General features: G+C 50.3%; 1 protein-coding gene across 1 annotated transcript in view; it reads left to right on the forward strand.

The window, feature by feature from the left end:
* Positions 1-40: 40 nt before the first annotated feature.
* Positions 41-18,314, forward strand: part of Abcc3 (ATP binding cassette subfamily C member 3) — a 45,102-nt gene continuing 26,828 nt past the window's right edge. Inside the window, exons 1-7 of the mRNA XM_032913268.1 lie at positions 41-169; positions 15,264-15,440; positions 15,772-15,897; positions 16,110-16,247; positions 17,005-17,130; positions 17,352-17,413; positions 18,072-18,203. Coding sequence (XP_032769159.1) covers positions 125-169; positions 15,264-15,440; positions 15,772-15,897; positions 16,110-16,247; positions 17,005-17,130; positions 17,352-17,413; positions 18,072-18,203 — 806 coding nt within the window. The 5' untranslated portion in view covers positions 41-124. The remainder of the gene's footprint in view (positions 170-15,263; positions 15,441-15,771; positions 15,898-16,109; positions 16,248-17,004; positions 17,131-17,351; positions 17,414-18,071; positions 18,204-18,314) is intronic.

Genomic DNA, 18,314 nt, shown 5'->3' on the forward strand with positions numbered 1-18,314 from the left:
ACCCAGAGGGCGGGGCGGGAAGGAGTGCCTTCGGAGCTGGGAGTTGGAGAGAGGCGGTTCCGGGGCACTTCTGCTGGGGTTGAGCTGAACTGAGATCCCAAGACCAGCGGTGCACCAGAGCCACATGGACCGCTTGTGCGGCTCCGGGGAGCTGGGCTCCAAGTTCTGGGTAAGAAACCTCTCTTGGGATCCGTGCTACAGAGGAAGTAGGTGTGAACCGCGGGAAGGCTGGTCTCCGGCCCGCCACAGCCTTCCGGGGGAGGCACGGGAGTGCAGGAGCAGCAGCTGATGCCCTGGGAAGGCGGATGTGTAGAGTCAGACTTGGGAGGGTCTAGACTCCGAAAGGGGAAAGAATGGGCTCAGAAAGGATGCTGTGGTCCCTTGCCCTACCACGTGGAGGAGCTAGGCAGAAAGGAGGCTCCTGAATCTATGGTTGCACGGTGCCAAGACTAGGGAAGAATGGGCACTTGCCTGTTGGTGTAAGCCTCTCTGTCTGGTTGATCCCAGGGTATAGAAGGAACATTTTGCATTTTGCCTGCATCCCTAATGGATGAAAACCCCCCAGCGCGCGACCCACTACCCATGGCTTGGTTGTTCATCCAGTCTTCCTTCCCTACACCCTAGGGCATCCAGGACATGGTACAGCTAGACGTCCAGCCCTGTTTTGGGAGGCTACTGTTTCTGAGGGCAAGATCCACTTGCATGTCTGTGAGGAGGCCCTATCTACACCCAGGACGAGAGAGAGAGAGAGAGAGAGAGAGAGAGAGAGAGAGAGAGAGAGAGAGAGAGAGAGAGAGAGAGAGAGAGAGAGAGAAGAGACTAAAGTCTCCTAGCCCACACCTTTCCATTGCTAGATAGGGGAAACGGGAGTCCAGAAAGGAAGGTACTTGTGCCAAAGCACTCAATTCCATGAAACCAGATAATGAAGTAAGTTAAAGCAGGCCTTTTGTGCTGGGATTATAGCACAGGGGCGTGGTGTTGCCTGGCATGCGGGAGATTCTGAGCTCACTGTGCATGCCGCGCGCGCGCATAACTTTCTCTGGCTCTCATCGAATCCTTTTATCAGTGAGCTTAAGCCTCAGCACCTGCTCCTCTACCAGGCAAAGCAACTGAGGATACGATCTCAGCTTCCCAGGCAAACTTCCCAGGGGGCTGCCCACCCTAGGGTGGTTTCAGATCTGGACTCCGAATCCCAGACTGTATTTCTTCCATTATGAATATTTGTGTGTATGCATCTGGTGTGTGCAGATACGCGTGTGCAGGGGTGAAGGTGAGCTGTTTTGCACTGACGTGTGCCATGCGCCTGTGTGCGAACAGATATGCCATACTCTAGCGTTGTCATTTAAGGTATCTTGGACTGGACTGGGCACGAAGCGTGATGTGGACTTGGGAGGAGTGAGAGATCCTAAGTCCTCCTCCTCCTCCTCCTTCCCAGTGTCCAGAAGCTGGATGTGATTCCATGGCTTCTATTCAGGAGCTGGAAGTAGAACCAGAAATTCAAGGTTATCCTTGGCTATGGAATAAATGCCAAGGCCAGCCTGAGACACATGAGACTATCTCCAGACCAAAGGGCAGGGAAAAAAAAACACCTTTGGAGACCCACCCTTTTTCTTTGGGTCACTAACTGGTTCTAGCTCAAACCATGAGGGGCGCCCTCATCAGCTAGGCTGGGGCGACCACTCTCCTCTAAGATCCAGACGTGATACAATGGTTTATCAGTGCACCTCCTTTCCCTGCTCGCTTGGACTTGGCAGGTGTGGCTACAGCATGGTAATGATCACGGTGACTAGGCAAAAAAGGTCGATGATCCAGAGGGAGGGTGTGCCAAGTTTCAGGTGCAACCTTCCTGGTCCCTAGGTGGCAATGAAACCTGAGTAACTAGAACTTTCCAAGGCATTGTTCCCCAGAGGCTGGAGCTAGAAATCTCGGGATTCCCTCCTGGCCCGAGCTCAGAGATAGGCAACACAGGGGCTTAGCTAACCCAACCTTCCAAGGTAGAGACGTGGGGAGAAATGGACAGCTGGCTGGCAAAGCCGTGGCAAGATCACAGTGTTGTTCCAGAGTGCTGTGCTAAGAGGCAAGGTGCCTTCGTCATAGTGCCAGCCTTCCCACAGCCTGGCTGCACCTTTGAGCCCCAGGTGCCCTGGAACATAACACTGCATGAGACCCTTTGGCGGCTGGGTGTGGGTTTGTGTGTCTCTCTGCTTAGATGCCTTCAGTGACAGGGAACTGATTACCCCTCTGCCCAACCCAGACTGAAAATATTCTCCATCCTCCAGGTGATCTTGGCTTCTGAAGGTCATTCCTGGGCTGCAGTGGTCAGTGGCTTCACGTTGGGGAGGAGAAAGCAGGAAGCTTCTCCTGGTTTGTTCAACTGGGGGGGGGGGTTTACAAAGCTATGATGTGGAAGGCTGGAAGCTAGGAGGCTGGAGCCTAAGCTATAATAAGCTCAGCTACCCAAAAGGCTGACTTTCTGGGCTACTCTTTTTTTTTTTTTAATGTTCCTTTGCATCTCATTTGTATCATGTATAATTCAGCCATACCCTTGAACCTTAGGAGCGGCGGTGAGAAGTAACTGGGAGTAGCCAGGGAAAACCTGAACAGAGAAGAAAAGGGACCGGGCCACTTGTTCATCCAGCCTTTCCCTAGCTTCTGATGGCCTTTCTTTCTCCACCTGACAGATGAGGAAATGAACCACCTGCTGCTCACTTTGTAAGAGTTTTATGGAGATCAAATGAAATAGAGAATGTGAAATTAAGTTGAGAAGCAAAAAACTCTGTTGGCAGACTCCAATAATCCTATTGACTGGTGGGAATGAGAGAGGATTGAGGTCGGAATGCACGTTAAAGCCATGGTCCTGTGAGAAAAGAGCTGACAGACTGCTGGGACGGAGACCCTGGTTCTAGATGTTTTCTGGGGAGTCGGAAGCTAATGCCTGCCACAGATTCAGATCCCTTCTCACTAAGGGTAGGAGTCAGGGAACCTGTGTTCCCATAGACACACCCACACTCATTTGTTCACACGAACCCCATGCTGGGTGCCACGACATGTCTCCTTCACTCTCCCTGTCCCCATCTCTTTGGGGATGTTATCAACATCTCAGAGAATACCTTAAATTCGTGTGGAAAAAGTTCCAAAAGAAAGCCAGAGGAAGACTCTCTCGAAGAACAAGAACAAACAGGACATGGTAGCACATGCTTCTATGATACCATATTTAGGAGATTGAGGCAGGGGAGGATCAGGACAGGATAGCACCTAGCTATTCAGCAAATTTGAGGTCAGCCTGGGTTACATGAGAACCCATCTCAAAAACCAAACCTGGCAGTAGTAGCACAAGCCTTTAATCCTAGCACTCTGGATGCAGAGGCAGATAGATCTCTATGAGTTTGAGGCCAGCCTGATCTACAGAGCGAGTTCTAGGCCAGCCAAAGTTACACAGAGAAACCCTGTCTGGAAAAACAAAAACAAAACAAACACATCAAAGAACTGGAGACGCAAGAGCCAAGGGCAGAGGAGGTAGGGGTTTATCTCTACTTTGATTTCCTGCCCCATGCCCCAGAGACACTGTTTGTTTTGAGACGGTTAGACGGACCTCAGTGGGGTGAAGGGAGTACACATAAAGAACCCTGGACTGTTTGTTCTCAAAAAGTTGAGTCTGTTTGCATAAATGACCTTGATCCCAGGCCCCCAAGAAGCATAGAAGTACAGAGGATGACTTTGCATGTATACAGAATTACCAAAGCTGCCTGAAGAGTAGTGGGGTTGGCTGGCACTAGATGTGTACAAGTACCTGACTTGTAACCACCTTGTGGGAGGAAAACCCAAGCAAGGAAGGCAGATGGTCCTCACTCCGGCTTCTGGGAGTTAGGGAAGAGGGACGTTTTAGCCAATGGAGAGTCTCCAATTCCACTTCCCTGATTCCTGGACCCTTCATTTCCTGGATTTCTCATTGTCGCAGACTTAAGTCTACTTAGCAGCAGCTCTTGGTCCCATGGGTCCTATAAGGGTCAAGCCTATGTGGAAAAGATAAGCAAGTATCCCGCCACCTTAAGAGGGACTAAGCACGGAAACAGGAGGAGGAGAGGGTGAGAAGCCATGGCAGGTGATGTTAAGATTCTGCTCTGTGTATTTACAGGTTGTTATTAATATTCCTAAGGGATGGATGGTACCGGGCTTTGTATGTTTAAGTGGGCAATTATATCTTATCAATTGGGAAAAAAAGAGGGACTAAGAACGGGTACCTTGAAGACCCAGTTCCATGGCTCCTCCTTTGGCTCATTTCAATTCAGGCATCAACTGGGTAGTAACTATGAGAAAGTCGCTCACCTTCTATGGGTCTAGCTGAGCTTAGGTGGTTCTGAGCCCCCTCCCCCCCTTCAGGTCTGCAGGCGCCTGGTGATGATGAGGGGGAAGATGAGCTTCCGGCTTGTGGTCCAGGACCATAAATAAGGTGCTCTAAACCTTAGGGCTTTAGATGTTATGGATCTCAAGGCTTCCTCTTGAATTATTGCCCAACACAAGTAGGCAGCCATCGAGAGGCACAATTAATGGACAAGGTTCAAGTTTCGATGTCTTTGGGCTCCCAAATGAAGACAATGACATTCAAAGAAGCTGGGATCAGCATGGACAGATGGCTTGATGATGCCCACTTGTAAGCCCACTAGGGAACCTAATCTTTGCTGTCAGTCCAGGGGCCTGGAAAACCCTTTTCATCAAAGCTGAGGCTCTCGAAACATCTTGCTTATTATCTTTGGTCTCTGAGTTCTTAGCTTCTGGGTGGGAGATTTGGTTCCTCCTAGTCCTAGGCTGTCTCCTCCTGTTCCCTGGGCCTGAGCTAAAGGGAGGAACTTCAGAAAGGAAATAAGTCAGGGATGTAGTCTGGGAGAGGAAGCTTTGCGAAACCGACTGGCTTCCCCCCTCACTCTACTGTCCCAAATGGTCTTGTAGCCACATCTGCCAGCCCAGTGTGCAGAAAGCCGAAGCAGAAAGATTGCCGTGAGTCTGAGGCTATCCTTGGCCATAGAAAGTAAGATCTAGCGTCAAAACAAAGGGCTAAAGATGCCACTTAGTTGGAGGGGTGCTAGCCAAGCACGCCTAAAGCTGCTGTTTGATTACAGACAGATTACCTGTAGACCTAGCATTTGGCTTGAGGAGGCAGGAGGATCAGGAATTCAAGGTCTTTCTCAGGTACTTATTTACTTGGAGGCCAACCTGGTCTACTTAAGACACACACCCCCCATCTCGCAAAACAAACAACAGGAGCTAGAAAGATGTCCCAGTGTTTCCCAAATGCTTCTTGCTCTTCCAAAGGACTGGAATTCAATTCTCAGAACCCACATCAGGTGGTTCATGACCACCTGTAACTCCAGCTCCAGGGAATCCAACATCTGTCCTTTGCTCAGGCACCTGCAGTCTAACGCACAGATGTATGCACAGACACCTATACATAATTAAAAATTACAACAATAAGACCAGGCGATGGTGGCACATGCCTTCTTTTTTTTAAGATTTATTTATTTATTATATATAAGTACACTGTAGCTGTCTTCAGACACACCAGAAGAGAGCATCGAATCCCATTACAGATGGTTGTGAGCCACCGTGTGGTTGCTGGGAATTGGACTCAGGACCTCTAGGAAGAGCAGTCAGTGCTGTTAACCACTGAGCCATTCAATACTAGCACTTGGGTGGCAGAAGCAGGCCAGTCTCTGAGGCCAGCCTGGTTTACAGAATTCCAGGACAGAGTTTCAGTTCTGCGTAGCCAGGGCTACACAGAGAAAACCTGCCTGGAAAAAAAAAATATATATATAAACAAATCTTAAAACAATAGCAAACCAAAGGCTTTGGAGTGCACATGGCCTAATTTAGAGGCAAGGGCTGAAAGTCTGTGACTTTGCCCCCTCCCCCATAGGTTATCTCAGGGTCAGGATGCCCTGCTATGCTCTCCTCTTGCCCCCCTGGAACTATTATTTCTGCGGTTGGTCTAGGGAACTGTGCTGTGGGGCAGGGTGTGGGCGGGAATGGGGTCTCAAGCCTAGATTATGGTTCTCTTCCAAACCAGACATTTCTGCTTCTGACCCAGTTTGCTTCCAGAACTCAACCGGTCCATGGCCTGGTATTGGTAGTCCCTACACCTCAGGTGCATGGATGAACTGCAGAAGGGAGGGCAGGCAGCGCCGGTCGAGGATGACTGGCGATTTGAGTGGGTTGATGCTAGTGGACGTCACTCTGGCACTGACAGGACACTAAGGAGGCAGAATCTAACCCCAGGGCAGGGCTAGGACTTGGGTTGCATTGCCAGAGTTCAAGTCCCATGTTAACCATGGGTTCCAGAAGTCCTGGTACACAGCAGTGCTCAATAACCAGGAATGCCAGGTCTTTTACCGGAGTGAGAGGTGTGTTCGGCCTTCAAACTATAGGCTGCCCTGGCATAACCTTCTGTGGCCCCTCGGGCTTCCTGTTTTTGTTTAAATAGCTCATTGGGAGTGGAGGGGAATCAGAAGGTGCCTGCTTCCCTTCCCTCCAGATTCTGCTGAGATATGCAATTTCTTGCCAATCAGTCCCTTCCCAGTGACCTCAGGAGCTGACTAGCACAGATGGCCCCCCACCCCACCATATGGGATTGAGGAAGTAATGAATCTTCTTTAGTCAGAGCCTGTCAGCAGCCTGAGGCCTGGGGTTGCTGGCAAAAGTGGGACAGAGAACTCTGGAGTCCTTGTGCCCCTCCCCCTGCCACTGGTTTGAGTCTCCAGGGATCTCGGCCTCCATGCCCATTAAGGGGCATCTGCCCTGTGGTCCATTCTGGGTGCTGGACCTTCCACCTTATCAGCTCCATCCAGCTGTTTAATCGCAGTATTAAGGAAGCTGCTGTTGCCGTGGAAACCAAGTGGATGAAGGCAGGCGGGGCTGTGGGCCTAGGCTGCCTCCCAGCTGGTGCTCTTCAGACCAGCAATGAAAGAGGAGCCTTAAGCAGCCACCCTCCACCCTGCTTGAGGGAACCCAGGAAGTGACCATAACTGACTGTCCTCTCTGTCATTTATACTTTAGTACCTTAGACTGAGGCGCCTTTGGTTGTCAAGATGGTGCCTTCGTGCCAGAGAAACAGCATGATGCTGTCTTGGGATTCATCTATGGAAGCTGGGGCCCGGGAGAGCACATTAGTTCATTCACGCGTGTATTTTGTTCAGCCAGTGTATGTGGAGTATGTGCCTTCTGGGCTAAGTGCCCAGAAGCGATGGGCAGGCAGGTAGGAAGGTGCAGCTGAGCTCCGGAAGTCCTGCCTGGGTGCTTTTCCTTGAGAGAAAGACCAAAGCCATTTGGCTGAGGTAGGCAGGCTGCAAACTCTAGGCAGTGAGAAGCATCAGGGTCAACAAAAGTTATGCTTTAGCAAACCTGTCCTCAGGGAACACCAATGGCCGTAAGAGAAGGCAGGAGAGCCGTAACGGAAACACGACTCACTTGTACAAAACGAGAGAAGGCTGTGGAGAAAATAGAATGAGGCAGGGATGGGTGCAGGTTAAGACAAGGCCTGTGATGGGTCGCAGTTCCAATTAGAAAGTCAAGATGAACTTTGACAAGACAGTATAATCTGAGTTTACCTGCACGCAGGCAGTGAGGGTTCAGAGGCAAGTGAAGAAGGATCATCTGATCCCAGGTCAGGATCCTAAGGCAGGCTGAGGCTGGAAGATCACACGGGGCAAGAAGCTGCCAGCGATTCTGAGGGATGTGTGGCATTTCCTGCTGTTTCCTTAACGCTGGTAAGAAGGCAGAACAGAGCAATGGGCCCGTGGCCTGACTCAGGCTTTCAAGAGGTTTTTTTTCCTTGCTGTACTAGGAAAGAGAATGTAGGGACAAGTGGCTGAGCCAACAGCAGGAAACCAGAGGGAGGGCCCTGGAAATAATCCAGTCAGGAGAGCAGAGGGTGAAGAAGAGGCCAAATTCTAGAGAGATCAGGGTACATAGGTGAGGTTGATCAAATATAGCATCACCACAAAGTTCTGCTTAACCCTTGTGTGTACGTGAGAGGTAGCCTAAGATAGGTTTGTTACAGAGCTAGGGCAGTAGGTACGGATTGCTACACCCACCTGAGTTATTGGATGGAGCAGACAGGGTTTACTGATGGATAGGATTCAGGAAATGAGAAAGAGAGGAAGCTGGAGTGCCCAGGAAGATTCTGTCCTGAAAGGAGGAGGAAGGGTGGAAGAGTCTATCACCCACTTTCCAAGGTGTGACCAGGTAATGGCTAGGCGTTTTCCCATTCGTTACTCCTGCAGGGATGGTGGCTGTGGGTCTGCCATCATCTGCATTCAAAGTTCAGAGGGCAGCAGGAAGGAGGGAAGGAGGGAAGAAGGAAGGCATTGCCAGTCACCGAAGCAGCAGAAGAAGAAGTAGTCCAGTTCCAGACCTGTGTGTGGTATTTAATATGTCCCATAGATGGTCTAGCAATAGCTCTGAGGGGATAATCTGGGGTGCAGGAATGAACAGGTACCTGCTGTCTCCAAGGAGACTGTACCCAGTCAGAACACATCTCCCACAAGGATAGTCACCCAGATAGGACCCTCAGGAGCTCAGAGCCACCGCCCAATCCTCAAGGTTACTTGGTTGTGTCTACAGTGTCAGTGTTTGTGTCACAGAACATGTCCCCCACAGCTTGATGTCCTGTCTATCACCCACTTTCCAAGGTGTGACCAGGTAACGGCTAGGCGTTTTCCCATTCGTTACTCCTGCAGGGACGGTGGCTGTGGGTCTGCCATCATCTGCATTCAAAGTTCAGAGGGCAGCAGGAACCAGCCACCGTTTCATGACTCAAAAGTGGCAGAACTGAGATGAGTGGCACCTAGCTGTAACGATGACACTTGGGAGGTGAAGGCAGCAGGATCAAGAGTTCAAAGCCAGCCTAGTCTGCATAGTGCGTTCATATGTGTATGTTACAACTATAACAGGGAGAACATTTGATTGCTTGTAGCTATGGAGATAGTGTGTGTGTGTGTGTGTGTGTGTGTGTGTGTGTGTGTGTGTGTGTGTGTGTGTGTACCACAGAGCATATGTGGAGATACAAGGACAATCTGATATGTTGGTCTTCACCTTCTATCTTGGAGACAGTGTCTCCCGTTTGCAGCAGTGTAGGTCAGGCTGGCTGGCTCACATGTTTTGAAGGACTCTCTGCTTCCACCTCCCATCTGGCCATAGGAGCACAGATGTGGCTTCTATATCTGGATTTATGTGGACTCTGGGATTTGAACTCTGGACCTCACAGCTGTGTGGCAAGTGCTTTAACAACTGAGCCATCTCCCTCATCCCCAATAGGTATCTTTTAAAAACCCATAATCTGAATTGGTACCAGGGCCCTTGGTTTCGCATGCCTGGCTCAATCCCCAGGACCAGAATCAAAGACAAAAGTCACAGCAGACATGGCTAGAGGCTTAGTATAGGATATGTGATCCAGAGATCTGCTTGTCTCCCTTAGGAGCTTCCTGGAGACCGGTGGGGTGTGTTCTCGGTGGAAAGTTCACACTGTGGAACACGGAATTGAAGGCGGACCCTCCAGAATGAGATGCCACCATGCTTTGTTGGCTGAAAAAGCCAGACAGACACCGTGCAGTTTCATTTATGGCATTGTATGAAAATCCATTGCACGAGAGATCGGGGTGGGTTCTCTGTGGCGGACAGTCATGAGAGGGCCCAGGCTGTCTTCTGCCGCCAGTGCTGTATCTTTTGATGTGGGCGCTGTTTACAGAGCTAAATGCGCCTGTGTAGGGCGGGGGGTTGGGGAGGTTTCTATCTCAGAGATGTGCGTGTTTTTCTATAATTGTGTCACACTTGGATTTTTTAAAAATGCTTTTGAAATGGGTTTTGGCAGGAATGGTGGGACACTCTCATAATCCTAGTACTTGGGAGGTGGAGACAGAACAATCAGGAATTTAAGGCCAGCCTGGGTTACTAGAGACCCCACCTCAAAAAGAAAGTCATACAGGAAAGAAGGTGGCGGGTGGGGAGGTGGAGAAGACGAGAAAAGACAAAGCTGGGGGAAGACAAAGTCCGCCTTCCTTCCCTCTTGATCGCCCTGATCAGGAGGACTAGTGTTAGAGCCTGCTCGTGATTGACAAGGCAGAAGCTCAACGGGAGTGTGTGGGGGTTTGGCTTATACAGTCTGAGTGAAAACATACAATGGGCCAGACATGGTGTTACATGTGTGTGATCCCAGCTCATGGGAGGCTGATAGCAAGAGGATCATGAGTGTGGGGCCAGCCTGTACATAGCGAAATCTTGTCTCAAAAGACCCTGTATCCTGAGCTGTAGGAGAGCACCTGCCGGGCATGTGCAAGACCCTGGCTTTGATTTCCTAGTGAGCAAGAAAGGGAAGAAAAAGAGGAGAGAGGGAGGGAGGGAACTATAAAGAATAAATGGGTACTGGCTATGTCCTGTATAGGGATTTGGAGTGCCACATGTATGTGCCCCGGTTCCCCAACACAAACACATACGACTTGAGGGAGGAGCTTCCAGGCTGAATATCCTGGCTGCAGGCTGTCAGGCTGCTGTGTCTCCAAGCCCTGGACTTTCTCCAAAGCACCCTCGGAAGCAGGAAAGCTGCTCCAAGAAGTGTCACTCACAACAAGCACTGATTGTAGATATGAACGGATGCTCAGGGAGGGAAGAGGCTGCTTCTGAGCCTGCCTGGCACTGCTCAGTGGCGGTGCTGGGATTGGCAGAGTTGAAAGAAGAGACCAGGTGGGGTTGCCCATGTGGGAGCCTCAGAGCAGACTCGGAGTGGAGAGAGTGCAGGGACTAGGAGGGAAGAAGGTGGGGCAGGACCTGCCCACCAGGGTGGGCTGAGCTCTATAAACAGCGGAAGCCATTGCAGCTTTGCTGGTGCATGACAGGGGACAAAGGTATATTTCAGGGGAAAGTAGCAGTGGCCATGGCATTGGAGGACAGAGGACTACCCAGGGATGACTAGGGGAAAGACAGGCCAAGGAAAGGAAGCAGCGTGTAGTAACCTTCCCTAGAAACACAGGTGGAGAACCCAGGCCTCTAGAAAGTTCCTTAGCTCGGTCAAGGCCAGCTGAGGTTTTACATGCTATAAGAAGACACTTCGACTTTGTCTTCTAGGTAATGGGGAACCACTGAAGGTTTAGAAGGAGTGTATCATATTATCTTCTTTATTAATGATTTCATTTCTTCAATGTGTGTGTGTGTGTGTGTGTGTGCGCGCGCGCACGTGCACTTGTGCATGCATATATTTGAGGTCTGGTAAGGTTAGTATTATGCCTTGTTGAAAAGGAAAGACTTAAGCATGTAAGGAAGAACACTCTGGAAAAAGGATAGTATGTGCAAAGACCCTGAGGCAGGAATTGTTTAGCATGGGCTCAGGAACAGCTAAAAGGTCAGTGGCTGGCATGAGGCAGGAGAAACAGTATTAGAAGTCAGGTCAGAGGGATGGGACATGGTTCAGGCTAGAGGGTGTGCAGAATGGAGGTCTCTAGTTAAGAGTTGATAATGGAATTGGTAACGGAGGAACAATGGTTTAGAGAGATGAGCCCAAAGTCATTGATATATACACAGCCTGGAACTATGAGACCAAAAGAGATCAGCAGAGAGCGAGCCTAGATAGAGGAGAGAAAGGACCGAGCCTGGGCACTCTCACATCAAGAGGAGTCAGCTAAGAGACCACGAGGCGTGGCTGTGAAGAAAGCGGGGTGGGGATCTGGCCTCCACATCCTTAAGGTGCCAAGAGAAAAGACAGCAGAGCCCCTTGGCAGACACTCCGGAAGAGGCGAGAGCTGGTGTGATGACTGGAGGGCCAGTGAGAGGGACCAGGTGAGAGTGGCCAACTTGGAGGTATTATCATCCCAGCTTTAACCCTGAAGAAGCCAAGGCCCTCTAGAGGCCATCAGGTCACAGGGCTTGAAAGAGGTCAAAGCCAGAGTCAGACACCTGCCTATCTAGTTAGCCCAGCAAGGGTCCAGTTGAGGTGCTTCTTGGGGAAGTAGAATCGTGGTGGCGGCTTTGACAGAGACAGGCAACACCAGTGGGATTTGCTGTTCCTTCCAGGACATAAACAAGTTTGTTCAGGATACAAACAAGGTATTGACCATGAGGTAGTTGAGGACAGATGAGGCAAGGGGTAGAGGCCACATAGAGCCTAGGACAGCAGCTTCTCAGCCTCTGGGTTGCAATGCCTCAAATGATCCTTTCACGGGGGTCACATATCTGATACCCTGCTTGTCAGATATTAACATTGCAATTCTTCAAAGTAGCAAAATTGCAGTTATGAAGTAGCAACAAAAATAATTTTGTGGTTGGGGGTCAGCACAACATGAGGGTGCAGTACTAGGAAGGTTGAGAACCACTGGCCTAGGAAACTGGAGCTCGTGACTTGGCTTTGGGGCTCCTCAGTGCAGTCTGTGAACAGTGATGCACAATGACCCAAGGGCTGAGGTGGTGCACACAGAGTTCACCGGCACAGTGGGGAAAATGCCAGGAAGAAATGCTTGCCAGGAAGTGGGAGGCCAGGAAAGAACCATTTCCACCTCCAAGAGGTGAGGGTACTGAAGTGTAAGAATGACTGAAGCCATTTTCCCTGCAGAGTCTGAGAAAGCTCAGGGACTGGGGAAGAGTTGGGCTGGAGGAGAGGATGTAAGGAAATCTTAGACACCCAACTTGCTTCTCCATCTCTTTTCAAAGACAGGACAGTGCCAGCCACCCTTACAGATACCCTCCTCCTCCTCTTCCTCCTCTTCCTTCTCCTCTTCCTCCTCCTTATCCTCCTTCTTTTCCTTCTGCACTGTTCTTTCTCCTCCTCTTCCCTCATCCTCCTACTTTTCTTCTTCTTTTACACGTATGTATGCACATGCACATACATGTTCATGTGTGTGCACATGCACATACATGTTCATGTGTGTGCAGGGACACATGCATGCATATATATGTATGCATGCAACCCAGAGGACAACCCACACAGTGTCATTCCTCTAGGCATCATACCTAAGGAAGGTGCCATGCCTTAGGTTCCTCCCATCTTTTTGCCAGATAGGGTCTCTTAGTGACCTAAAGCTCACCAAGTAAGCCTTTCTTCACCTCCCAGACCTGGCATTAAAAGTGCAGGTCAGCATACCTGGTTTAAAAAAGAAAAACAAAAAAACCACTGAGCTTCCCCAGACCCATCAAGCTCCACTCCAAATCCATAGGGTACCCCTTAGTGTTTTCTTAGCTCATATAAAAGCACTGAAGCGCCAAGCCCTGGAGTTGCACACATTTGAGAGAAACTTCCAATTTCAGAAAACTAATCTGCTTCCGGAAAAGCAGATTTATGTGCATGTTTAACTCCCATAAAAATGAAATGGTAGTTAGAAGGTGGGCGGGATTTCCCCAGGCAACAGTTGTCTCTAGGTGGATGGGATGAGAGGCGGGTTTTCTCATTATTTGTTTGTACTTTGGGGGCCTTTCGTAAAGAGCATCTAATACTTTGTGAGTAGAAGGAAAGATGAGTCCATTAGCTACCTTGGAGGAAGTAATCTGGATGCAAAGCATTAGTGCATGAATTTATTACCTCATCCAGCTTCAAAAAGTATGGAGGGAGGTATAAGTACAGTCCAAGGAAGAGCTGTAAACCAGGGTGACCAACCACCCGGAGTTGCGTGCAGTGAAGTCAAGTGCCTCAGGGCACTTCCTGGGTGAACAAGAACAGAACGGTTGCTTACCCTTCACTTCCTAATTTGCAGAGTTCCCTGCTCATACCTTTGCACCTATATGTAGCAGAAAAGTGTTAATCTGATCTGGGCTCCAGGCTGGTGCGTGCATGACTCTGTACCCCTCTAAGAGCTCTGGATTCATGAAACACACACACACACACACACACACACACACACACACACACACACATATATATATATATGCCGGGCCGGGAGGTGAAGAAAGGCTTACTTGGTGAGCTTTAGGCCACTAGGAAACCCTATCTCAAAAAAGGTGGCTATTACCCTAGGAATTGAGCCTGAGGGGTGACATTAAGTTGTCTTCTGACTTGTATTCATACATATGGGCATGTAGACCTTCACACACATGAACATGTGCACACACATAAAAGGAGAAAAACGAGAGAAGGAGGGAGAAGAATAAAGGGGGAGGAGGGTCTCTGTAGGGGTGGCTGGCACTGTCTTGGCTTTGAAGTGAGATGGAGAAATATATACACACATATATGTCTATTACATAGACATTACATATATATTATTGTGTGTGTATTTGGAGATCCAGGGTTGATTGCTATGTACATTTATTTATTTATTTATTTATTTATTTATTTATTTATTTATTTTGAGGGGTGTGCACAAGTGTCATATGCATATGTGAAAGTCAGAGGACAACTTTCAGGAAGTTGGTTCTCTCCTTCTGTAGATCTGGGGATGGAACTCAGTTTGTAAGTCTTGATTGGGAGCTCATACCTTTGTTGAGCCATTTAGCTGCTCCTCTGCCCTTATCTTCTGAGACAGAATCTCTCAGTGAACTTGAGCATCATAATTCTGTTAGACTGGCTGGCCAAAGTGCTTTGGGAGCCACCTTCTCCGCCCTGGCCCCCACTGCCATGACTGCCACCCCAGCACTGGGGTTACAAGCATGGACCAGCATGCTGGGTTGGTTTAAAAAGAGAAATAAATAAACACACTTGGGTTCCAGGGATCCAAACTAAGGTCCCTATGCTTATGCAACAAAACCATCCACCTAGTCTCAGCTACCCCATCTTAAAAGCACCTCAGGACCCAGAAAGCTCTCTCCTTGCCTGAGAGAGGTCTAGAGAGAGAGGTTCTGTTTTGTTTCATTTTGATTTGGGGCAAATGGGAAACAAAGATGAGGAATATTGAAGAACACCACTAGCCTGGGAAGGGTAGACTGCAGAGACGTAAGTGACCTTGTGGGGTAATGGAAATATCATGTCTTTATTGTGGCAATGGTTCTGAGGGTTATGCAACTGTCAAACTCATTAAACTGTACACTTTAAATGGGTGCAGTTTTTACTGCACTTAAATTACCCCTCAGTTATAAAGAGGATAAGGAAATGAAGCAGTCTCGGCTCCCTGGGAGTTCACCCCAGAGTATCCCTGCTCACCCATTCACAGGCATGCTCAGTCTCTGGTCCTTACCTATCTCCCCTCATGCTCACCTCCACTCTGGGTGGATGGAGTGGCTGCCTGGTCCAGCCATCTCCCTGAGGGCCAGCTATGCCTGCAGGAGGTTATCATGATGCCAAACTGTTGTGTTTCTGTCCCTAGGACTCCAACCTGACTGTATATACCAACACTCCAGACCTCACACCCTGTTTCCAGAACTCCTTGCTGGCCTGGGTTCCCTGCATCTATCTGTGGGCTGCCTTGCCCTGCTACCTGTTCTACCTGAGGCACCATCGGCTTGGCTACATAGTCCTCTCATGCTTATCCAGGCTCAAGACGGTCAGTGGCCCAAGGGCTGTCCTCTGGGGAAGGGGGGGAGGGGGATCTAAAGGATTCTGCTTCTAATGAACTCCTTGTCCCAACTAGCAGCTAAACCAGTGTTTCTAGCCTGTCCCTGTCCCATAGTTCTGGGCTATAGAAGCCTATCAGCTGGGTCCGCAGCCCTTCCTTGGTTTGGAAGTTGTAGAACATTCAACAACAGAATTTCCCTTCACCCTAGAAACCTCAGTAGGCCCAGAACAGGCCTGGTAGCTTACAATGGCTGCATAAAAAGGGGCCTCTCCCCAGCTTCCCTTAGAAATGGAGACTCGAACCTGTGCTCTGTCCGCAGGCCCTCGGTGTTCTGCTGTGGTGTATCTCATGGGTGGACCTGTTCTACTCCTTCCATGGCCTGGTCCACGGCTCATCCCCTGCTCCTGTCTTCTTTATCACACCCTTGTTGGTGGGGATCACCATGGTTAGTGTGGGCCCCCGGGATGCTGTGCAGGGAGGCCTCCGGTGGGCTGTGGGGTATGCTACCACCATGGACTCTGAAGAAGAGGGTGGGTAGACACATGGCAGTTGTCAGAGGACGAAATGACTCCAAAAACGTCTGGGCACACAAGAAGGGGTTGGAGCAGGCTTAGATGTTTGTGCCTTAGCGAAGTGTTCCCTGCCCCGACTGCATAGCTGCTGGCCACATTGCTAATCCAGTATGAGCGGCTTCGGGGCGTGCGGTCTTCAGGTGTGCTCATCATCTTCTGGCTCCTGTGTGTGATCTGTGCCATCATCCCCTTCCGTTCCAAGATCCTCTCGGCTTTGGCGGAGGTAAGAGAGGTTTAGGCCTTCCAGGTATAGCCCTGTTCAAGGGCCTGGCTGCAAGGCTCAAGGTTACTTACTGCTGATTCCAGGGTTTCCTCTGTTCGCAGCTTTTATGCTGTTCCTCTGCCTGCTGCCTCTCTGCCTGGTGGCAGGAAGCAGGAGATCTGAGCAAGGCAAAGAAATAGGTCAAAGATCCAACCGTGGTTAGAGGCTCCTGGGAGCACTGGGGTGGGGGAGGGGAACACAATTCTGTAACTACCACCCGGCAAGTTCAATAACCTAGGGAGGGCAGGACCACCCACCTGTGTGGGTGCCAGTGTCTGTCGCGAACACATGTGCAGACGTGTGTGATGAAGACCTATCAATTTGTTCTGCCTTTGCCTGCCTGCTGCAGTCTGGCCTTCTTCTTTGATGGCAGGTGGGATGGAACACTGAGACGGTGGCCCCCATCTCTCTCTCTCTCCCTCCCTCTCCCTCTCCCTCTCCCTCTCCCTCTCCCTCTCCCTATCTCTATTCCCTATCCCTATCCCTATCCCTATCCCTCTTCCTATCCCTCTCCCTCTCCCCCTTTCGGACCCAGGCAAGGAGCCAGCTGCCTGGCTCGAGGCAAGCCCTCACCATGTCGCTGTCCCCAATACCACCACGTTCTCCTTACCATTGTGCGTCCTCTGGATGCTCCAGGTGAGCCTCATCTCCCAGGATGCTGAGCTGTAGGCCAGCCTTCCCCCCAAAGCTTCTGAGGTTCCTCTCCACTCTTCCCCAGGGTAAAATCTTGGATCCATTCCGATTCACCACTTTCTACATCTACTTCGCCCTCGTGCTCTGTGCCTTCATCCTGTCCTGCTTCCAGGAGAAGCCGCCTTTGTTTTCCCCAGAGAATCTTGACACAGTGAGTTTGCCTCAGGAGGGTAGGGGCGCCAACAGTTTGTGTCTCAGCCCAAATGGTACCAGCAGCCCCGTACCTCCAGTCTCACCCAAAGCAGGGACTGCCGCCTCCACAGCTTGTGAACAGGCTGAACACAGGAAGGAACAGCGGCCTCCCTGCCTGTCTCTCCTAGGTGTAGAGATGTGCGGGACACTCACATCTCCTTGTTTCCTTTTCTCTCCTAGAATCCTTGCCCAGAGGCCAGCGCTGGCTTCTTCTCCCGTCTGTCTTTCTGGTGGTTCACAAAGTGAGTTGGCTCTTGCTCTAGCTTAGATCTGAGGGCGGGATAGGAAATCCAGGAACCCCAGGAATTGACCTGACTTGCCCCCTCCCCCATACTGCCACTCCAATAACTAGGTGGGTAGGCCAGGGTAAGCAAAAGTGGGCTGTTTGGGCTGGGAGTTAAGTGCAGAGGCTGAATCTGGCCCAGTCTAGGCCCCAAGGCTGTAGGCTATTCCTACATCTGACAGGCTACAGGGACAGATGCAGAAAGCTGGAAGGAGACCATAAATTAGCTCTAAGCTTTTTCATTTGGGATAAGCTTCCTGCTTGTCATGTCCGTGGCTGCTTCTCAGAGTGGCTGGAGCAGGATAATTGTGTCTGTGACCTGGGTGACATCGCATTAACCACATACACCTGAGGCTGGCCTGAATCCTGCCTGTGCACACTCAAGTCTAGTCAGTGTGGGCCTCATCACCAGGGACCCTTAGACAAATAGAGCATCTGGGGGCATACAGGAGAGAGGTGGAGAGAGGTACAAATCAAGAGGGACCCTTCTTGCCAGGGGAATGACTTTGGTCCTGCAGTGAACGGGGACCTCCCCTTTCCTGAAGTATTTTTGCCTAGAAATATTAACCCCTGCTCTAGGCTTCTGACTGTGTGGGGATCCCTCCTCCCTCCTCTAGGCTTGCCATCCTTGGCTACCGACGTCCCCTGGAGGACAGTGACCTCTGGTCTCTGCCTGAGGAGGACTGCTCTCACAAGGTGGTGCAACGGCTACTGGAAGCATGGCAAAAGCAGCAGACCCAAGCATCAGGGTGAGTCCGATCTCAGACGCCTGTGGTGTTGCTCAAAGACCCGGATGCATAGGCAGGAGTAGGAACAGCAAATGTAGGGGATCTCAGATGCTGTAGATGGGAGCAAGGCCT

The sequence above is a fragment of the Rattus rattus genome, chromosome 9 (genome assembly GCF_011064425.1).
Source record: "Rattus rattus isolate New Zealand chromosome 9, Rrattus_CSIRO_v1, whole genome shotgun sequence".
NCBI lineage: Eukaryota > Metazoa > Chordata > Mammalia > Rodentia > Muridae > Rattus > Rattus rattus.